Source organism: Solanum tuberosum, unplaced genomic scaffold (genome assembly GCF_000226075.1).
Source record: "Solanum tuberosum cultivar DM 1-3 516 R44 unplaced genomic scaffold, SolTub_3.0 scf00036, whole genome shotgun sequence".
In the NCBI taxonomy this organism is placed as follows: domain Eukaryota; kingdom Viridiplantae; phylum Streptophyta; class Magnoliopsida; order Solanales; family Solanaceae; genus Solanum; species Solanum tuberosum.
In genome coordinates this window covers 1,023,223-1,046,000 of record NW_006238960.1, presented here as the reverse complement: position 1 = coordinate 1,046,000, position 22,778 = coordinate 1,023,223, and the positions used below count along the sequence as shown (strand labels likewise).

Here is a 22,778-nt window from a genome sequence, read left to right as displayed (position 1 = left end):
TTTACTCTCAAAGTGTCTCTAAAGCATGTACTAAACTTCATACAACATGCATACTATCATATCTTGCCTCTTTCTAAGGTCAAAACTCATATTAAATCAACACATGTAGAATGACTACATTAGACATGGATATATTCATAATTCAAGTAGTTCAATTACTACAAGACAAATCTCATACTTCACCTCCTTGAGGTTCAATTCTTACTTTCCATCATCCCACCTAGGGTTCAAGCACTAGACATGGATATCCTCCTAACCCATGTGATTCTATCACTTTATGCATCCAAACCTTCATGAGGTAAATTAGGTGGTAAGGTCTTATCATAACCATTCTATCTAATAGTCTACCATTATCTCATAAGCTTCACTCTTGGAGCCTTAACATACATAATTCATCACATTGGATTTTTCCTTAAAACCCTAGAACCATCACTTTGTGAGAACCCCTTTCATGTTAAGTTCATACTCATGCCTAATATCATGTCTAGAATTCTACATTAGACAAGGATATCATCATGAATCAAGTGATTCTATCACTTCCTACCATCTATTATTCATAAGGGGAATTAGGTATATAAGGGTCTTTCATCACCCTTCTATTCATTAGCCTTCTATTCACATGTAGATTTTACTCTCAAAGCCTTGGCATCTATAGTTAGTCATATTAGGTTTACTCTCAAGCCCTAGTGATCAACATTCATGATTACAAGCCCTATTCTCAAAGTTTCACTTCTACAATCAACATTTATACCTAGTTTTCAAGGTATTCTAATCATATTCTTCATTACTAGGTGATTCTAGTGATAATTCATCATAAAGGTTCAACTTCAAACTTTACAAGTCAAGATCCATCATATATGATAAAGTCTAGTTCAATTCATGTCTATATGTTACTAACCTTGAATAATTACTACACATGACATTGATTTTAGAAGATCAATTCTAATTCTTCAATTTCACCTTTCATGGCATAAACCCACACAATATCAAATTCATCAATTAGACTAGGGTTAACCATAGAAATCACATAAATTCATAATAATATCATAATTCAATGCTAAATCATTCATAATTAGGTATTATCCACTAGATTGGAATCATACCTAAACACTATCCACAATGTTAGAAGAAACCATAGCTAGAATTGGGTTTTGACTTCACAATTGGGGAAAAACCTAGGGGGGTCTATGGGTGCAAGAACCCATAGATGATTAAGTTAACATACCATAATTCAAAACCCTAACCAAACTTGAAACAATGGAGGAAAATTTGCCCTACTTCCTTCTCTTCTTCTTCTTCACTTCTAGAGAGAGAATTATTTAGAGAGAATTTGGGGTCTTGGAAGAATGAACTAATTGACTTAGTTTAGGGCTCTATTAGACTTATATAGGTAGTTTAATAACTAACTAACCGACCTTTCTTAAACCCTAACCAATTACTAATTAACCCATAAGCCCCTAACTAAAAACTAACTCACTAAAAATCTACCCCACTCACGAAACCCCCACCCACAGACCGTGTGTGGGTCTACGAATCGTGCTGCACACTCGTAGGTGCTGGAGTGTGGCTAAATGTTGCAGGTAAGTGCAGGCCTTGAACCATGACCCCCACCTACAGGGCATAGGTCCACCTACGGGGCGTGAGTCCCATCCGTAGGTGGCCCATTTTTGGGCAGCTTTTAGGGACTGTTTTGGGTCCCCCTCAAGGACCATTGGTTGGTCCTTGAGGAGTCGTACCTTGATGCCCTAACCCTAAAACCCTCATTCTAAGTACGGGAATCATTTTTACGATTTTATCCCTCACATCAAACTCTAAAACTCTATCACAAGGCTCTAGAATTCTCTAGTTTAGTTCACCAGTTTACGGGTATTACAGTATTCGGCATCAGAAAACTCCTCCGAATACTCCCCAGCTAAATGGTTTAGTAGATAGGATGAATAGAACTCTTGTTGAGAGGGTTAGATGTTTGTTTTCAAATGCTAAGTTGCGAGATTCCTTTTGGGAAGAAACACTTAAAATTGTTGCCTATGTTATCAATTTATCTCCTACTGTTGCTTTCAATGGTGATGTTCCTGAAAGAGTTTGGTCTGGTAAGAATGTTTCTTATGATCATCTTAAAGTTTTTGGGTGTAAAGCCTTTATGCATGTTCCTAAGGATAAGAGATCAAAGTTGGATGTTAAAACTAGGCAATGTATCTTTGTTGGTTATGGTAAAAATGAATTTGACTATCGTTTCTTTGATCCAGTTAAGAAGAAACTTGTTAGAAGCCGTGATGTTGTGTTCTTTGAAGACAGAACAATTGAAGATCTTGACAAAGCTGAACTTTCTCAGAGTAATGATAGCCTAGTTAATGTTGATCCAGTTCCTTTAACTATTCCACCAGGTGAAAATCTTCAAGTTGATATTGAAGATGGTGATCATATTCAGAATGACCAGTATGCCATTGATGATCTAGTGAAAGACGATGTAGTTGGTCAACAACCAACTATTATTGATGCTCCAGAGAGTTCTCTCAGAAGATCTACTAGAAACAAAATACCATCATCTCGTTATTCTCCCAATGAGTACGTACAATTGACTGACGGGGGAGAACCTGAGAGTCTTGATGAGGCCATGGAAAGTGAAGAAAAAGAAATGTGGTTTAATGCTATGGATGATGAAATGAAGTCCCTACATGATAATCAGACCTTTGATTTGGTTATGTTACCTAAAGATCAAAAAGCTTTGAAAAGCAGGTGGGTTTATCGGGTGAAACATGAAGATGGTAACCCAGTTCCACGGTACAAGGCTAGATTAGTTGTGAAAGGCTTTAACCAGAAAAAGGAATTGATTTTGATGAGATATTCTCTCCAGTTGTGAAGATGTCATACATCCGTGTGGTTCTAGGCTTGGCTGCAAGTCTAGACTTGGAGGTTGAACAGATGGATGTTAAAAATGCTTCTCCATGGTGACTTGGATGAAAAAATTTATATGGAGCAGCCAGAAGGCTATGAAGTCAAGGGTAAAGAAAATTATATTTGCAAATTGAATAAGAGCTTGTATGGTCTAAAACAAGCTCCTAGGCAATGGTACATGAAGTTTGGTTCTTTTATGAGTCAGCAGGGCTTCAAGAAGACTTCTTCAGACCATTGTGTTTTTGTGCAAAAATTCTATGATGGTGACTTTATTATCATTTTTCTTTATGTTGATGACATGCTTGTTGTTGGTCATAATTCATGCAGGATCAAAAAGTTGAAGCAAGAGTTGAATAAGTCTTTTGCTATGAAAGACTTTGGACCAGCAAGACAGATTCTTGGCATGCAGATTGTCTGTGATAGAGATGCCAAAAAGTTGTGGTTGTCACAAGAGAAGTACATTCAGATTCGTAGATTTAACATGGACAGAGCTAAGGTTGTCAGTACACCTTTAGCTATGCACTTCAAATTGAGTACTAGACATTATCCTTCCAATTATGGTGAGAAGGAATAAATGAAGAAAGTTCCTTATATGCTTCAACTGTTGGTAGTGTGATGTATGCAATGGTGTGTACAAGACCGATTATTTCTCATGTTGTTGGTATTGTTGGCCGTTTTCTTTCTAATCCGGCAAGAGAGCATTGGAATGCTGTAAAGTGGATTATGAGATATCTTTGTGGTACTTCTAGTCTGATTTTGTGTTTTGGTACAGGAAATTCTATTCTTTGTGGTTACACTGATTCAGACATGTCTGGTGATGCTGATACTCGTAGGTCTACTTCAGGCTACTTGATTACTTTTGCAGGGGGAGCTGTGTCTTGGCAATCTAGATTGCAAAAATGTGTAGCTTTATCTACTACAGAGGCTGAGCTTATTGCAACTGTTGAAGCTTGCAAAGAATTGATCTGGATGAAGATATTTTTGGGGGAACCTGGTTGTGCTCAAGAGAGGTATGTGCTTTATTGCAACAGGCAAAGTGCTATTCATCTTGGCAAGAATTCTACATTTCATGGTCGGTCTAAACACATTGATGTGAGGTATCATTGGATTCGAGATGTGTTGGATTCTAAGTTGCTTGAACTTGAGAAAACCCATACCAATGATAATGGTTCTGACATGATGACTAAAGCTTTGCCAAGAGGGAAGTTTGAAGAATGTTGCATGATCGCCGGGATGGAGGTTTCCTTCACATAGTCGATAGGGGAAGAGTTGTTGGGTTTTGGGCATTTTCTCTTCCTATGTGGATAAATAAAAGTTCAAGGTTTTGGGTCTTTCTTCCTTTCCTTTGTGGATAAATTTAACCCAAATTTGACTAGCCCACTTTGCCCATAAGCCCAATATTATGGTGCATATGTAAGACTTTCTTTTAGGTCTTATTTTGAGAAGAATCACAAGAGTTTGAGAGCAGCCATATAGAGAGAAAAGTGAGAAAGTGCAGATTTTCGCACAAGCCCTAGCACCCAATTTCAAATCGCGATTCCCGCTTCGTTTCTTATCCGATTGATCTGATTTTTGGATAGCTTGTTCCTTTCAACTTTATCTTTGATTGGGAACTGAGAGGGTGATTTGGAGTCCTATAGTCCCAGATTTTAGCTCGTGAACAGTAGTTGCAGGTTTGGTGTTTTTGCTTCTTTTAATGCTCTAGTTTTTTGTGCTATCTTGTAGTTGTATTGCTCATTGTTTGGCACTTTGTTGGTGACCATTTTGGAGAACATTTTTGTAACTTTTGTTGATTTTAGTGGATCTTTGGCCTTGTAGTTTTTACTCTTCACATCGAGAAGGTTTTCCACATTAAATTTGACATCTCATGTGTTGATTTATTTTTCTTACATGGTTGATTTGTTTGCTGCCCAAACAGTTTGTTCTTGCATTATTTTGTTTTCTCTTGGTTCAAATAGAAGGAAAAGTTTTGACTTGAATTTTCTTTCGCTATAGCCCTGTCGTGCACATTTATTTTGTGTTTGCCTTTCCTAACAAATAGTTAATTAAAAATTGTTTTGCGACCTATCGATTTTTCATTTAAACAATACACTTGAGTCTGTTTGGAAATTCAGGATATAACAAGAAGGAATTTCATAAAATGAAATATTGGTTGTTGTCAATTTGTAGAAATGAGAACCCAAAATGAATAAATAATTATTACTAATACAAAAAGTTAGATGGCAAAGACATTTGTAATGTGGAGAGGTTTGGATACAATGATGACATGATGGTGTTAAAGCTTGGAGTAAATGTTTGGAGGATTAGAGCCTAGATAAAACATTCCTGTTGGAAGATGTTGTGGTGGTAGCAAAGTCAATGTTACTCCTATCTCAGCTGTATCTTGTGGTGTGTACTTCCCTTTACCACCAGTCATAGAAGTCTGTGTAAATCCAGGACAATAACAATTGACACTTATACCCTTTCCTTTATACTTTCTAGCCAACACTTCAGAGTATGCATTTAATGCAAGCTTTGATACAGCATAATCAGTCCATAATTTTGGCCAACCTTTGCTTTTCCATGTCCCATTTTTAACATCTTCTAAAAATAACTTCACTAATCCTTCAATTTGTTTTTCAGATAGGTTTTCTTCATCCAATAGCATACTTTTTAGTTCTTCATTTCTCAGCTTCTGCAATATAAATTAATTAATAATAATAATAATAATAATAATACAAACACAGAGAACAAATACTAATGTACTTACACTAAGAAGTCCAAGTCTGGAGCTAATATTAAGAATTCGAGTGACAGTGGAAGAGCAACGAAAGGTGGGCCAGAGTTGTTGTATGAGTCGTTTGGGACCATAAAAATTTGTGCATATTACTGTCTCTGCATGCTCCACTGAGTTCTCCTCGATATCGTTGAATGATACAGCTGCATTATTTACCTGACAACTCACTCACATTTTTAAAATTACAATCACAAAAATATATGAAGAAATATAATTTTATTCATCAAAATAGTGCGGGTATAATTCTGTTCCTCTCTTGATTCTATTTTCATAAAATTTATCCATGATTCGAGGGTCGTTAGTGACGTATTTCTCAAACTAGAATGATTTAGATTTGGCCTCTATATGAATATTCCATGAATTTGCGGAATATTCGAAATGTTGATCTTTAAAAATAACTTAGAGTGTATGAGATATTTTGAGATATTCAAGATGACTTTTCAAAGGAATATAGTACCATTTATATAAGCATGAACTAGAATTTAGGGTTGAGTAGCCTCCAAAAATTCTAATTAGAATTGATCATACCTTATAGAATCTTAATTCAAATTGAACACGTCTTGTTGAGTCTAATAAAATTTCCCAACCCTATTAACAACACACATAATTCACAATGGGCAAGACTATTCACAAATCAACCCAAGAGATGACGTGTCTGTGTCATTACTTGAACCCATGTGATATTTTAAATTACTACTCCCTTCGTCTCATTTGATATGTCATATCTTTCTATAAATAATTGGACCACAATATTTGTTATTTTATGAAATTTATGTATAAATTATCATATTTTACCTATTATACCCTTAATAGAATAGTTAATTAATCTTATCATTTATTAATAAAGTTGACTTAAGAAAACATTAAATAATGGTAGAACGGTAAAGTTACATCATTTCTTAATGCAAATGCAAAGTAGAAAGGTGACATATAAAATAGAACGGAGGAAGTAACAAAATAAAAATTAATTGATTCTTCTCTTTAAAAATCTCCCTCAACTTATAGTTATACACATTCTTCTCCTTTTATCTCAATTATCCATTAAACCTTCAAATTATCAACTTTAATTTTATCTCTTTTTATTCTTATTTGATGTTCTTCTACCTTTTAATCTATATTATGGACTTACCTACCTATAAAACAATAAAACAAATTAATCAGAATAACTTGTTGATATCAATATTTCAAGATTAACAATCGATACTCAATTTTAAATTATTCTTTATAAAAATCAATTTTAAATTATTGTTTATATTGACAATAAAAACTCTAAAATCTATATAACGTTTGGAAATAAAAGAGAGAAAAGATAGTGCTAGATTTTTTTTAAAAATCGATAAAACAAAAGGACTATTCGGCTTATACAACTTACATGAGCTTACTTAATTTATACGGAAAAAATTCAAAATTTCCCTTGAACTATGCAAAATTAGATCATTCATACTTTCTATTACATTTTGTGATAAAAAAATACTCCATCGAGGATATTTATGGTCTCTTGGGATAACGATGGAGATTTTTTTAAATCTCAAAATATAACGGAGAATATAAATAATCTATTTCGCATGATTCAAAAGCAATTTTGACCCTTTTCTTATAATAAGATATAGCGTAACATTAGTTATATCGATAGGAGCTAAAAGTACAAAATATCATATATAATATATAATAACACAAAATCTGATCTTTAAATTTTTTTTAAATTCTCAAAAATTTATTTAGATTAATTTTTCGGATTTTCACTCAATATTTTTTTTTTAAATTCAAATAAAATACATATTCAAACACAATTTTTAAAAATTCATTTTTTTTTTCCAAATTTTAACTTCATAATCTATGACCAACAGTGAGCTCAACTTTCAATTTTCATATATAGACATGTATAGTACTCCATTTTTGATTAACAAAGAAAAAGGAAAATTAATGAGAACAATGATGAGTATTTTATATTTTTAACTACTTAATTAATTAATGATATAGTGTCTCGAGTTATGGAGTCGTCCTAACTTTGTTAGGGCAACCTAATGTGAGACTTTTTTTTAATGTAAATTTAAATTTAATCAGATTTTAATACGGAAGAAATCAAAAAAATTATATAAAAACAAGGAAAAACAAAGATGATAGAGGAAGCTGACCAATATATCTAATGCAGTGAAATTGTTGGTGAACCATGAAGTAAATTGTTTAATGGATGAAATATCTGAAACATCAAGCTGGTGATAATAGAGATGCAACCCTAATTTCTTTAGAGACTCAACTGCCTCTATTCCTCTTGCATTGTCTCTAGCAGTTAATATGACTGTTAATCCCAACTCAGCCATTCTTTTCACAAAAGCAAAACCTATGCCTTTGTTTCCACCTGTCACTATTGCCACTGTCTCTTTCGACCACCATCTACATTTTCCAAAACCACATCTAAATTAATTCCACAACTACAACAAAAAACGTCAATAAATATTTAATGTCGCTAGAGGCTTTAGTGACATTACAAACAACATTAAAATGTAATTACCGCTAAAAATCGAAAAATGAGAGTATTGTTATAAGTAATTACCTTGTTTTGGGAAGGGGGAAAGATGAAGAAGAGAGTTGTGATTCATGTCTTGATGCCATTGAATTAGGTGGAGAGAGTAGCTAATTGTATATTATATTTATACTATAATCATTTATGTGTGTACATACATATGAAAAGATTCCTTATTTTATTTGAATATGTATGACACAACGTGGAATGAGTAAACAAATACACGAGGACGATAATAAAGTGTTTAAGCCTTGAAAGTCGCACTATAGCATGGTCCAAATTCCTAGTAGTTAGGCAAATAGCCTCTACACTGCACGTGCTTTCCAAATTCTTATAAAGTTCTCAATATCATTGCTGCATCATTTATTACCCTTTTACAATTTTCAATTATTTTCTTCTCCCTTGTACTTATTCTCATCATCAACTACATCTTGACTATGTCAAATCAAAACATATATGGTAGTAATATTTTTTCTTAACATGCATTGTATGTGTCTTATATATTTATTATAATGGAAGTGTATAAAACAAATAAGCCTTGCATCTATAAGCAAATAAATACTAAAAAGTAATAGGAATAGAGAGACAAGAGAGGACAGTTTTATGATCTTTTTCTCTCTATATATAATTATATAGTATAAAATTGGTTTATCATTTTATTTATTTAGTCAATAAAAATGTTATAATGCATCTAACTAATAAAATTTTCTTGCCTTAAGATGGATAAAATTTATCGCATTACACCTTATGCTTAAGTATTTGGAATTTCATAATGCCTCAAATTAGTGATCTCAAGGCGGAGACATTATACACAGCCCTTAACACCTTATGCTCAAGTATTCGATATCTCCTAAAATCACAAATTTATGATCTTAACACGGGAACGTTAAACACATCACTTAACACACCAAGACCATATTATTGTATTACAACAACAACAATTTTTTTTTATTGTGTAGCCTCTGCAAAGTACAAATATTCTTTCTTTAGCCTACAAAAAAACAAAACAAAGGGAAGTGGGTGATATCACAGAATTTTTTTTTACCTGAGCATTAATTTTTCTTAGCCATGAAGAAGATTAGATGATTTACAAACCCTCTAAATTGATGCTTATAGATGGGGAAACGTGAGGTCTATTATAGATGAGCAATATAGGGGATGTTCAACTCCTAGTGGGATAGAAATTAGGAGAAGTTATAAAAATTTGATAAAGATCCTTGTAGAGACACAAATTTTATTAGATTTAACTCATACGAATTTTGGATTAAATTCATGTTTATTTGGGTTGGATGATTAATTTGGGCTTTACAAATAAATAAGTCCATTTTTATTAAATTCAAGTCCAAGAATCATTTCACCTTGAAGCCCTAACCCATGCCACGTGTCACAATGACTAGGCATCCAAGACCAACAAGGTGACGCCACGTGTCCAAATGAGGTGGTAATCCCAGTCAAATGCAAGAACCAATCACAATGTGCCAAGTGTCAAAATGACATTCTTGGGGCAATCACAAGCAACATGACCTAAGGGTACCCCTAGATGTAACAAGGCACATAGAACCCCGAAAGGTACCATGTAAGCCACTTAGCATATCATAACATAGACATAGAACAATAAAGAGTAAAAACACATTTCAAGTTCAAAATTTTCATAAAGAAAAGTGGAAGTCTAGACTTGTTTCAACATAGCCATCTATTACAATACTTGAATCAAATAGGGTCACAACCCTTACAACATAACCCGAAAAGGAAAAACAAGAAAAGAACTACAAAGATAACATTCGTCCTCGAATCATGAGGACTTACCAAAAAGCTAGGAGAATAAGCAAATCCAAACTTTAGCCACAATGATGACCACCTAGAAAACCAGACCCTACACTTGGGGAAAATGTAGGAAAAGCATGGGTTAGTACAAAAATGCACTAAGTATGATAGCTATGCATAAAAACCATGAAAACATGCTAAAAATGACATTTTTGTTGAATGCATGCAATTTACTAAGTTAAAGCATCATTTTGAAGATAGTGGAAAACATAAGTCATAAGCATATTCATTACATTAATCATCATACCATAAGAGGAATGTATCATAAATACCCTCAAAGCATACTTGTACAATGCATGAATAAGATCCCATAATCTCACCCATACTAAGTAAAGCTTCTTGAGTAACCATAGTTCATAATTCATATTCTTGTTCATACTATTGTCATAATGGGGAATAAGCCTTAACCGACATAGACCATGTGAGCTTTTCATGGAATCCGGTGTCTACCCCACACCGAAAAGGGGTGTCCTACTTGCCTAAGATAGAACCATACTCTTAGCTTAGGTGGATCCACTAGCTAAATACCTATGAGGGAACTTAGTTTATGGGATAAGGAGATTTCTACAAGAAACCCAGACTCAACTAAGGTAGAAGGTTTCCATCTCATGAGATACATACTTTGGGAACCCAGACTCAACTAAGGTAGAAGGAACCCATTTGGAATGCCGGAATCAACTAGTGTAAAAGCTTTCATTGGGAAGCCAGACTCAACTAGCGTAAAAGCTTCCATCTCATATTCAATATCCACTCGGTGCTAAGCATTAATTCCCGCGGATTACATATTAAGTCTTGACTTAAGTTCATATTCGTGGAAGAATGTCTTGACACTCAATCCAATATAATTCATAAGATAACTCATAGATTCAATAGATGAGAACAACCTTTCAACCTTAGAATCATCATATTGTGAGAAAAACCTTTCAAATCATATCCTATTCATACATAAGTGTGTATATGAGAATAACCTTTCAACAATACATAGAATCATCATATTGTGAGAAAAACCTTTCAAATCATATCCTATTCATACATAAGTGTGTATATGAGAATAACCTTTCACAAACCAACAACTACATCATAATCATAGACACTTCACTGTAAAAGTGTTCTTAAAGCTTATACATAAATCTCATAATCATGCATAATTCTCATACTTTGTCCTTCAAGGATCAAATATCATATTCAATCAACACATGTAGATTTAATACATTAGACATGGAGAGTAACATGATTCTAATAACTCAATTACTACAAGCATAATCTCATAATATCCTTCTTTCATCAATTCACCCACATTACAAGGTCATAAATTGGGAATATGGGGATTTCATGGATTCTTTGTGGTTTCAACATAAAAACCATGATAAATCATCAATTCAATCATAATTTTAAGTAATTCAACCATTAGAATCATTTTTTAAAGGAATCCATGACTTGGAGTCAAACCCTAGCTTTTGGGGAATTTCTATCTTTGAAATTGGGGTTTTGAAGGGGCTCCATGGAGATGAAGAGCTACCATACCTTAGCAATGAAATCCAACATTTTTTAGTAGAAAAACTTGCTCCTTGAACCCTAACCCCAACTTCCTTCTTCTTCTTCCTTGGACTTGTAGAGAGGGAATTTGTTTTGTGAAGAATTGGTTTTTGATTTGGGATTTTGGAATTATGATGAAGATGACTTAATTTATGGGTCTAAAAACAATATATAGTTAGTCTAATTTAGTGTAAAACGATGACACTTAATATTAACTAAAACCAGAAAACCCCTAAGTGCCCCTAACTAATTCCTCAAAACCGTCTACAGGTCACCACCTACGACCCCTCACAGACGGATCGTGGTTGGACCCACGACCCGTGCTGGTGAAGCGTGGGTCGGTGTTCAGAGAGCCTCATTTGTAGGCTTGACCTAAGACCCCTCACTCACGAGGCGTGGCCTGACCCATGAGGCATGAGACCCCTCCGTAGGTCACTGCTCAGGCTGTTTCTAGCGGTCCTCCTCAAGGACCCATGGTTGGTCCTTGGGGGTCGTACCTTGATGTTCTAATACAAAACCCTTTATTTCTAAGTACGGGGAGTTACATTTACGACTCTAACACTCATGATAACCTCTAGTTTAGCCTACTAGTTTCCGTAGTGTTACACTTGTCCACTCTTTACAACTATAAATAGGGGATAGACATGACATTCAAAAGGGGTAAATAAAACTCTTCAAGAAGCATTCTGCAATTGGAAAAACCTACAACATCAATTGCATAACTCTTCGAAGGAGTGATCAATGGAGTTCTTCCCAGAGATCGACTTGAAATGACGAAGTGCTTCCCGACATTCCCGAAGATCAAATATATCTCAAGGAGGTCTACATCATCCTACATTGGAGAAATACGCTATTGAAGGCCCTACAATCATGGAGAAGTTTAGGAGAGAAGAATCAAGAGAACGCCAGAATTGTACTCACAAGATTCATCAATAAAAATCACATTTTCCTTTTATTTATTTTGCTTGCAGTTAATTTTCAGCGCTTATGAAAATTTGTCGTGAACAAATTTGGCACGCCCAGTGGGACCAATTCTGCTCTTCATCTCTTCCTCCTACAAATCAAAAATTAAGTTCAACTTTGCAATAGCCTTCAAGAAGATCAGTGATGTTTCATGCAATGACTCTACTGTTGCCACATTTATTGATTTTAGTGATGTTGATCCAATCACTCGACACGAGTTCAAGACAAGTGCCTTGAATGGAGCTGAATATTTCACCTCCATGGAGATGGCAAGAAAGAGCAAGTATCAAATGACATTCAAAACTACAATCCCTGGGGCAAACATTGCATCTAAGTTGTGTGATGAACATTCTCACTCTAGCTTCAACTTTGGTGAATCTAAGAATTTAGTGAATTCTTCAATTTCAACAAAGGTTAAATCCTTGATGGTTGACACAACTAACATGGACGAGAAGTTCTCAATCATGGAACAAACCATTGGAACCTTCAAGAAGTCTATTGATGACAAAAATCTCCAAATCGCTCACCTTATAAGAAAGTTAGATCTCTACAACTCTAGAGAGACACATCACAATCTAACATCGAAAAAGTTGATATTGATTCTCCCACCAAGCCAGTTGACTCTCAAAGCGCAAAGCGATTTGTTTTAGTGGCCACTCTATCAGTTCAACAACTACAAGATATGATCGCAAACACAATTAAAGCTCAATATGGTGGCCCGCTACAAAGTTCCTTAGGATATTTAAAGTCGTATTCTAAGCAAATCGAGGGTCTACTGATGCCAAATGGATATTAACCACCAAAAATGCAACAATTTGATAGAAGCGGAAATCCAAGGCAACATATTGCCCATTTCGTCGACACTTGCAGCAGTGCCGGTACACATGGTGATCTTCTTGTCAAGAAGTTTGTTTCTTCTTTCAAACAAAACGCCTTTGATTGGTATACAGACTTGTAACCTGAATCAATTGATTGTTGGGAGCAACTAGAAAATCAATTTCTCAATTATTTCTACAGTACCCGACGTTCAGTGAGCATGATGGAATTGAAAAACACTAATCAAATTAAGGATGAACCTGTAGTGGATTACATCAATCATTGGCGAATGTTGAGCTTAGATTGCAAGGACCAACTTTCTAAAATCTCTGCAGTTGAAATTTGTATACAAGGAATGCATTGGGGCTTGTATATATCCTTCAAGGAATTAAGCCTCGAACTTTTGAAGAACTAGCTACACGCGCTCATGATATGGAGTTAAGCATTGCAAGCCATAGAAATACATCACATGTCCTTGATCCAAGAAAAGATGCTACAAATTTGAAGGAGACATTCGAATACACTACTAATGAATCTATGGCGGTAACCACGACTTCTACGAAGGCCTCCATGATACAAAAGTTAAAAGAGTTCGCGGTGCATCAACAAATGCGAGAAGTGAAAAATCGATCTACCTTGAAGGAGTTACAAGCAAAAGAGTATCCCTTTCCGGACTCTGACGTTCATGCGATTCTTGATGGCCTGCTAACCAAGAAAGTCATTGTACTCCCATAGGATCAAGGAACTTCTAAACTCCGACTTTCAAAAGTTGACACAAAATCAAGTACAAATCAGCTTCAACAATGCGAAAGCATAAAATCCAACACCCAATCTAAGTACATCAATGCTTTATCATAAAAGGTTAGAAAGACAGTTACATTGATGGAATTCTTCAAGAAAATACTCCTTGACGTACGAGCCTAAACTAAAAGTTGAAATGCTCCTTGACGTATGAGCCTAAACTACAAGTTGAAACACTCTTCGATGTACGAGCCTAAACTGCAAGTTGATACGCTCCTCGACACACGAGCCTAAATTGTAATTTGCAACGTTCCTCGACACACGAGCCTAAAATGCAAGTTACAACACTCCTTAAGGTATGAGCATAAAATGTATATTAATCCAGGTGATACGCTCAAATTACACCTCCCTAAAGAAGCATAAGTTATCGTTATCAAGTAATAACCCAACTTGTAGGTTGGGGTCGATCCCACGAGGAAAATGGTCTAAACTTAACTTTAACCAACAATTATATTCGTTTGGTCAAATTAGTTCCAGAAACAAGTAATTAAAGTAGGGGATTTTTGTGAAACAAATTGTAAGAATTCAGTAATTAATCAGTAAACAAAAGTCTATTTTGGTTGTTATCAAGTTGAGAAAATCAACTAGGGTATATGTGTTCCCCACAAGCTCATAACGCAGTAATCCTAGTAATAACAATCATTTCCTAGTGTACTATATGCAAAGTGATAAGTTAGGTATCTCTAAATCCTTGGTCCGGCATCTAGAGAATTTCACCTCGCACCTTGGTCCGGCTACGTGTGTATAATTTACTAACCCTTACCTTTACCTCATATTAGACATCACATCAATGTTTGGCTTAGTTATTACTTCACACCGATCGACTCTAGCCTATTAGATAGTATCACACTAAATCCATGTTGATAATTCTTTTATTGTTGATTACCTCCTTGGTCCGGCAAGTAGCAACAAGGCGAGTTCTAACACGTGCACTCGTTAAAAAAACTTTTAAATGAAAGAATTATCAATGCATGCTAAAGCACTATTCAAGAATTGCTTAGTTATTATTCATACTTTGTTAATCGCTCACGGTTCCCACAATCCTAGTTGTGGAGTTTAGTTACCCCTAATCATATGAACACAATTCATTGTTTTAGCTGAAAGAATTATGAACTTACGAAAGAAGAAGAATAAACCCAGAAATTCAACTTGAATTGCAACACCAAAATCTTCAAAACGAACCTAGGAACTTAAGAATTGATAAAGTTGAAAGTCAATCTCCCAAGTCAAGAACTAAAATAAAAGTAATAAAATCGAACACCCAAAAACGCAAGGAAAGTTTGTTCAGGGACGCGTCTTCATTCCACGAGACTGACTCACGGATCGTTAATGGATCTATGGTCCATGAGTACCTTCCGTCAGCCAGGACTTAGAAAATATTTCCGCTTCCAAAAATCAGCTTCTCTGAAGGAAATGACGGAACTACAGAACGGACCGTAGATCGATCTACGGTCCGTCAGTCACCCTCCGTAGCTCCACACTTAGGATCTTCAAAAATCAGGTACTGGAACCCTCGCAGTATTAATCTACGAATCAACAGTACGGTTCGTAGATCAATCTACGGACCGTCAATGGTCACCGTGGTTCCACACTTTGTCAGATTTCCCTAATTTGACTTCCATGCCTTGCCTGCTGATCTACGACCACCATCTACGGAGCGTCAATGGACCTACGGTCCGCAAATCACCTCCGTAGATGCCCTTTTCTGCATTTCTTTCAGCTGTCTCGTTACTTCCGCGCCTGGACATCTTTTCTGCAAAATATGATAAAAATACATTAAAACCAATACAAAGAGGCCCTAGACACACACAACTTGTAAGTGAAATGTATTAGAAATACCGTAAACTCACGGTATATCAACACCTTCAACTTAAATTCGTTGTTTGTCCTCAAGCGACGCACTAAGACTCTAAACGACACTTGTATAGAAGCAAGCATTTCAATCACAAGCAATCACATGTCTCTCTATCCCACTCACTTTCCGGGTGCATAATTTGTTCTCTTAGACTCGACAAGCTAATTCATGCGGATCAAACCATGACAATGATCGACCAACCAACACACAACATACACTGTTTCACTATCACCAACGTACCAACTTTTCGACAATGTAAGCCCATACTTCAAACGAAATCCCTCTTCTTTCACACAATGACTATGAATTGGAGTACAAGGATTCATTCAACACTCACACTCAGAAATAACTTCAATTACAGTTAGTGCTCAGTACCATAGGCTTTCCCTTATTTTCACTGCTTTGACTCTCCAAACTAGACTCTAGGATCACTATAGGACTTTATTGGCTTGTAACGTAGGCTCAGGGTCAGGTGTGGTACATTTTGGGTACTTTTTAGTGACTTTCTGCCCTTCTTGACATTACACTAGGCTTTCAACCTCTTTTTGCCCTATTTTTTGCCACCCTACCGATTTACCTTCTTTCCCTTGATTTTATTTAACCATGGATGCGACTTTAGACTTTGTAGCTCAACTTTTTCTTGCATTAATTCTGTTCTTTAGCTTTCAACAAGTTATATCCTTTCCTCTCTTTTTCAACATCAAACTCTTTTCATACCTACTTTTCTTTTGGTTTCCTCTTTTATAGCCACCCTCAACTTATGGATTTTCCATTGGTTGAGGTGCACAATACCCGATATCGGGTCAGGGCCAAGATTGAAGTTACTTTTTACATTAGCCACCCTCAACCTAGGCTTTTGGCCTAAGTCGAGGTGCACATGTCCAAGGAGGGACCGGGGCCAACATAGTCGATTATGGGAAGTGAGTTCAGGGTTTAGAAAGAAATGGTCTAATTTTAGGCTCATATCATTTGGATCAAATGGAGCATTTAGCATTTGGTTAGATCCTTCTTTTAGGCAATTTGTGGAGTAATCAGAAGAAGGGCCTATGATCACTTCCTAGCCTCTAGAGTGAATTGTCTTAGCAGGACTAAACGGGCAAGTTCTAGTGTTGCACAAAAATTGTCTGAACAATCAACTATTCTCACACACTCTTGGCACATAGTTTCATTATCAGATTATCAGATTACCCAGATTACCCAGTTCAAGTTTCAGCTTAAGTCATGCCATCAAGTTGATTCATTATCATGCCATACTCAGAGCCAACACATTCAACTTGTCTTAGCCTACCAATTCTAGCACACATCACTTAATTTGGACGGGTATATTTTTCATAAGACATCATGCTTCATTCTTTTTCATACTTCTACACATACGATCCTAACACATGTCGGTTCAACAAAAATTAAACAGTCTCTTGGGGAAAAAGAACACAGGCAAGTAAACCATAAAGAGAGGATTTATGAGTTGGGTTACTCAGACTTCACCCTATCACTCACAATCCATTTACCACACCCCAAAAAAAAAAGATGTGATTGTCCCCAATGCATACAAAAATAGTAAAAGATAATGGATTGGGTGAAGCAAACCTGTGGCGCATTGCGCCGAAGAATCATCAACAAGCGGGTGGGTCCGGTTTCCCGGAGCCCGCTGGAACCATACTTAGGTCACCCTCAGTAGTGCCTACATCATCCATCATAACACCCTCAGTAGTGCTCCCGGTCACTCTAACCACACCATCAGTGGGGCTCACAACGTCCCTCATGATAGGCGGGTCCTTTACAACTGGGGCAGAACTCGATGTCACTGTAATATTCTCACACACCCTCTGTTGGCGCAACTCTTCATCTAATATCGAAGCCTTCATAGCCTTTTTCTCTTGCCTACGTTGTCTCTTTTGGGCTTTTTCCTCCTCAGTGCGACTAGAATAATGTCTCTTACCCTTGATATGTGTAGGCTCAGGCCCCTCCTCGACGGTTCCACTGAATAAAGCATCCAATACCGTATCATCGGCCATTGCAGTGGGTGCAGCCTGAGGCTCATCTGTAGGGGTGGCAAGAATGGCATCAACATCGGCCCGGAGACTGGCTAACTCAGCCTCAAAAGAGGATAGATCTATGGCTGGGGCTGGTCGGTCGAGGACTAGCAATTCAAAGGCATCGAGAAGCTTATTACCGGCCTGAATCTTCCGATCCATCATTCCATCCATCCTTCGCTCCATTCTGGCCTCGGACTCGGCTATCGACTTTTGCATCCAAGGCTGGATGTGATGCAACAGTGTGGCCATCTGAGCCTCTAATTTCTGTACTCTGGCCAATGGGACAACAACAGCTCCTAATGGTGGTGTGGACTTGGATGAGCTAGGAACCCTACTAGCAGCCTGGGAAGAGAAGGTCGGGATAGTATTTGTGTGATCTGGTATAATGTGGTCAACTCCCTGTGCCTGCCCCACCGTGTCTGCTAGATCTGCGCCCAAGGGAGGTACCTCAACCTGGTGTTCTCTGCGAGGTGCCGCCACATTTGCCTCATCCCGAATAAGGCCTATATCCAAAGTCCCTGCAGGGTGAATCAACCTATCACAATGCCAGATCGGCACTCCAGAGTCCCTACACAGTTGGAAAATCAAACATGGAAAGGGTTAAGTAGTTGAGATCTTGAATGCCCTCTCGTGAATCTTTGCCAGCAGCATGTGAGCAAAGTTAATCTCCAGTCCTGCTACTCATGTTGCAACCATGACCGCTCTGTCCCATGTAAGTTGGTTGTCGACTTTTGTAGGTGACACCCTATTACGCACCAACAACCAGAAGAACTTGGCCACAAAATTCAATGTGGCCTTTTGGATACCCAACCGTGGTGTGGCGACCCATTCCGCACGCTCGCCATCTGAAGCAATGTACTTAGCCAACCATAGTACAACAGCCTCTCGCTGCTCAACATTCCTCTGGAAAGCACCGCTCTGCACGATGTCCCATCTGTAATCAAACTCCGCTATGTTTAGTGACCAAGAGTGACTAGTGGTAGGACCATAGAGAAAACGGCTGATGGTGGCATGTGATATGTCCACCGGACAACCTTGGACCATAGTGTAAGTGAGAGGGTCCTAGGCTATGGGCTTTGACCGCTTGGAGATCGAACCACGGAGAGTGGCGGCATAGGAGGCGTAGAACTCCAGTACAATCTCCTCACTATAAGTCCCTGGGTCTCGAGCCATCCAGTCACACTTGTGAAGGTTAAAAAGTCAATGGATGTCGGGGACAGTGTGCAAGCTCCCTGTGAGGACTCTGCACTCCTCTGTAATAAATTAGGCCGTCTTTTTTTTGTCATTTTATATCTTGGCATCCCGATAGATTTTCCATTGGCCCTCAACACACCATCTGTTTGGCTCGCTGACCACTGGAGTAGGGTCCTAATTCCTTGGTACGGGTACTGACTCTGAGCTAGTTGCCTCATCAGATGAGGCTGCTTGTTCATTCTGGTCGAACCCTGTGGCTGACTTGGCATTGGATCCCGAAACATGGGTAGACTCGGACCCTGAAACATGGCTAGACTCAGAGCCCGAAGCATGACCAGACTTAGAGCCAGACGTAGACCCAGTAGCTGAGCTGGAAGCAGCCCCAGTTGGTGACCCGATCAGTGTGTGCTCCTCATCATACTGGGAGACAGTGACTATGTCGGGAATCACCTTCTGGGGAGTGCCTCTGGCGGCTCGAGGTGCAGTGGGGGAAGTCCTTGTGTTGGGAGGAGCGTATGCTGGATGTTTTTCTGTGTCCGTGTCCTTATCGATTAACCTGAAGCTAGGAGCAACAAATTTTGACTTGCCCTGTTTTGAGTAGGTGACTAGATTCTTGGGTGCCATCATACCTGTGGAAGCGATATTAGTGCCAAAACTAACTATAAACACACTCGAAAAATTTTAGAACTAAAAACGAACAGTAACAAAGACCAAAATAAATTTGGACAGTGTCTACAGTGGTCATCCACGGAGGGGACCTACGGTCCGTGGACTGATCTATGGTCTGTGGAACCCTTCCATGGATTAGAGGACCAACAATATTAGTTGCAAATGGAAACCACAGATGTACAGAACGGTCTGTAGATTGATCTACGGACCGTAGTCCACATCCGTGGTTCCACACTTGGTGGAATTTTCAAGTGCATCCACCCACGAACCTAATCTATGGTCCGTAGATTGGTCTATGATCCATAGACGGGGTATCGTGGATGTGACATGTGCCAGGTTTCAGCCATTCTTTATTTTCAAGCCCACATCTTAGACCATTTTCAACAATATCCTAGTCTAACCAAGCATTTCAACATTTAATCATGCTAGTTTGTCATTCTCAAGATTCCGATTAATCATTTTAACCAGTGTTTAAGACAAACTTTGGAAACCTAAGTCGAAACTTACATTTAGACTTATAATCACATACAACCAGACAACACAATCACTATCTATCATTCCAAGGGTATTGTAACTTCCACTTTTATCATGCATTTTCATCTAACAATTACCCAAGGTCAAGACCCAATTCCTGACTTTCTTTAATCTATCAATGAATCGAAATTCAAAGTGAAGAGAAAGTCTATTACCTTACAGCAATAGGAATGGGGTGATTGTGTGATGACATATGTTTTCAAGGCCAAAAACCACCTCTTCGTGACTAACCCAAACACCGGACCCTTTTGTAGAATATGGAATGAGTAGTATTCGGAATGGAAAGGGATCGTAGGAATTTTGGGGGAATAGGAGGGATGATTTTATGGGGGAGTTATGGAGTGATATAGGGGAGTGATTTAAGGAGTTTGGGAAGTTATGAAACAGTTTGGGGGTAAATGGAGGGAAGTGGAATGATTTAAAATTGGGAGATTTTAAATAAGGGGGTCCGAGTCGGGTCAAACAGAATTAGGGTTTTGGACCGACGAGACCCCGTCTACGGTCCGTGGGTCGAACTACGGTCCGTAGATTGGGACCGTAGATCACTCTTACACTTGGTAAAGTTTAGGGGTCTTACCTGGGATCTACGGATACCATCCACGGTCCGTGGATGGATCGACGGACCGTCGATGGGGTCCGTAGACCTCTGCACTAGACCATTTTTCTGCAGATTTTTCATAGCGTACCTGCATATGTAGCAACCATTAGGCTATTCTTTTTACATTTTTTGGACACTTTTTAGATACGGACCCTATGCTAATTCTAGCCAACAGTACAAAAAAAAAACTAAAACACCTATCTAAATTAATACAGAGAATCAACTAGACACAGAAACTGCTAGATGGAAAACAAAAACCTATCGTTGGCTAGATTGTACATCTTGGGTTGCCTTGTAAGAAGCGCTTGATTTAACGTCGCGGCACGACTCTAACCTGTTGATTACTCATATTTCATCAAGATGATATGCCTCCAAAACTTCTTGCACACTTTCTTATTTCCCAGATAAATCTTGATCCTTTGCCCGTTAACCATGAACCCTATTCCGTCACTGTTCTCAAGCTCAAACGCTCCATGGGGAAGCACTTTTGTGAGCAAAAATGGCCCGGTCCATTTGGATTTGAGTTTGCCCGGAAACAAGCGCAACCTAGAGTTGAATAGAAGCACACGATCACCCACAACAAATTCTCGCTTTTCAATTCTTTGATCATGATACCTCTTCATCTTCTCTTTGTACAAGGCTGAACTTTCATAAGCTTTTAGGCGAAACTCGTCAAGCATATTCAAGTCATTCATTCTTTGATTAGATGCGGCTCCCCAATCCAAATTTAGCTTCTTCATCGCACACAAAGCCTTATGCTCTAGCTCTACCGGTAAATGGCAAGATTTCTCATTTACTAGTTGGTAAGGAGACATATCTATGAGAGACTTACATGCAGTGCGATAGGCCCACTGAGCATCATCAAGCTTCCTTGACCAATCCGTTCTATTAGCGTCTTCGCCAAAATTTGTTTAATCTCTCTGTTGGACACTTCAACTTGCCCACTAGTCTGCGGATGGTAAGGAGTGGCTACATTGTAGTGGACACCATATTTCTCAAGTAGCGCCTTGAGCAACTTATTACAAAAGTGGGAACCTCCATCGGTGATAATCGCCCTCGGTGTACCAAATATGGAGTAAATATTCTTTTTCAAGAATGCAGTGACACTTTTACCTTCATTGTTAGGGGAGCGCAACTGCTTCCACCCACTTCGATACATAATCAACCACAACAAGGATATACTTCATCCCATGTGAACTCACAAATGGACCCATAAAATCAATGCCCTATACATCGAACAACTCTATCACCAATATATGATTCATAGGAAGCTCTTGCCTCTTTGAAATCCCTTATTCTCTTTGGCAACGATCACAAGACTTGGCGAAATCATGAGCATCTTGGTGGATAGTAGGCCAGTAGTACCCACACTGCAAAATCTTATGTGCAGTTCGAATACCACTATGATGCCTACTAACAGGCGATGAATGGCATGCTTCAAGTACACTCAACATCTCAACGAACCAAAGAATCAGATCATGAGAAGCAGCCAATACCCGTTCATCTAGAAAAGCATCATTAATTTCAGCCCCATCACCAAGCTTTAACATAGCCTCTTCCTCCAATCTGGACAAGTGATCGGCAACTTGATTTTCGGTCCCCTTTCTATCCTTTACCACAAAATCAAACTCTTGCAACAACAATACCCATCTAATCAGCCTCAGTTTTGCATCCTTCTTCGCCATCAAATACCTCAATGCAGAATGGTCAGTATGCACTATGACCTTAGTACCAAGTAGGTAGGATCAAATTTTTTT

General features: G+C 37.9%; 1 protein-coding gene across 1 annotated transcript; it reads right to left on the bottom strand.

Moving 5' to 3' along the window:
- Nucleotides 1-5,064: 5,064 nt before the first annotated feature.
- Nucleotides 5,065-8,334, bottom strand: LOC102584474 ((+)-neomenthol dehydrogenase). The gene is made up of 4 exons (XM_006342260.2): nucleotides 8,226-8,334; nucleotides 7,807-8,065; nucleotides 5,645-5,827; nucleotides 5,065-5,569 (listed from the first exon to the last, which is right to left on the bottom strand). Exons 1-4 carry the CDS (start codon nucleotides 8,282-8,284, stop codon nucleotides 5,171-5,173), a joined length of 900 nt encoding a protein of 299 aa, XP_006342322.1. The 5' UTR covers nucleotides 8,285-8,334; the 3' UTR covers nucleotides 5,065-5,170.
- Between the last annotated feature and the right edge of the window lie 14,444 nt (nucleotides 8,335-22,778).

Bases quoted from the DNA above. Each gene is read 5' to 3' on its own strand.
- LOC102584474 (XM_006342260.2), bottom strand. From the start codon at position 8,284: ATGGCATCAAGACATGAATCACAACTCTCTTCTTCATCTTTCCCCCTT. The intron at 5,828-7,806 runs GTCAGCTTCCTC...GTGAGTTGTCAG, and splicing joins TCACTGCATTAGATATATTG to GTAAATAATGCAGCTGTATC. The intron at 5,570-5,644 runs GTAAGTACATTA...TTTATATTGCAG, and splicing joins CCAGACTTGGACTTCTTAGT to AAGCTGAGAAATGAAGAACT.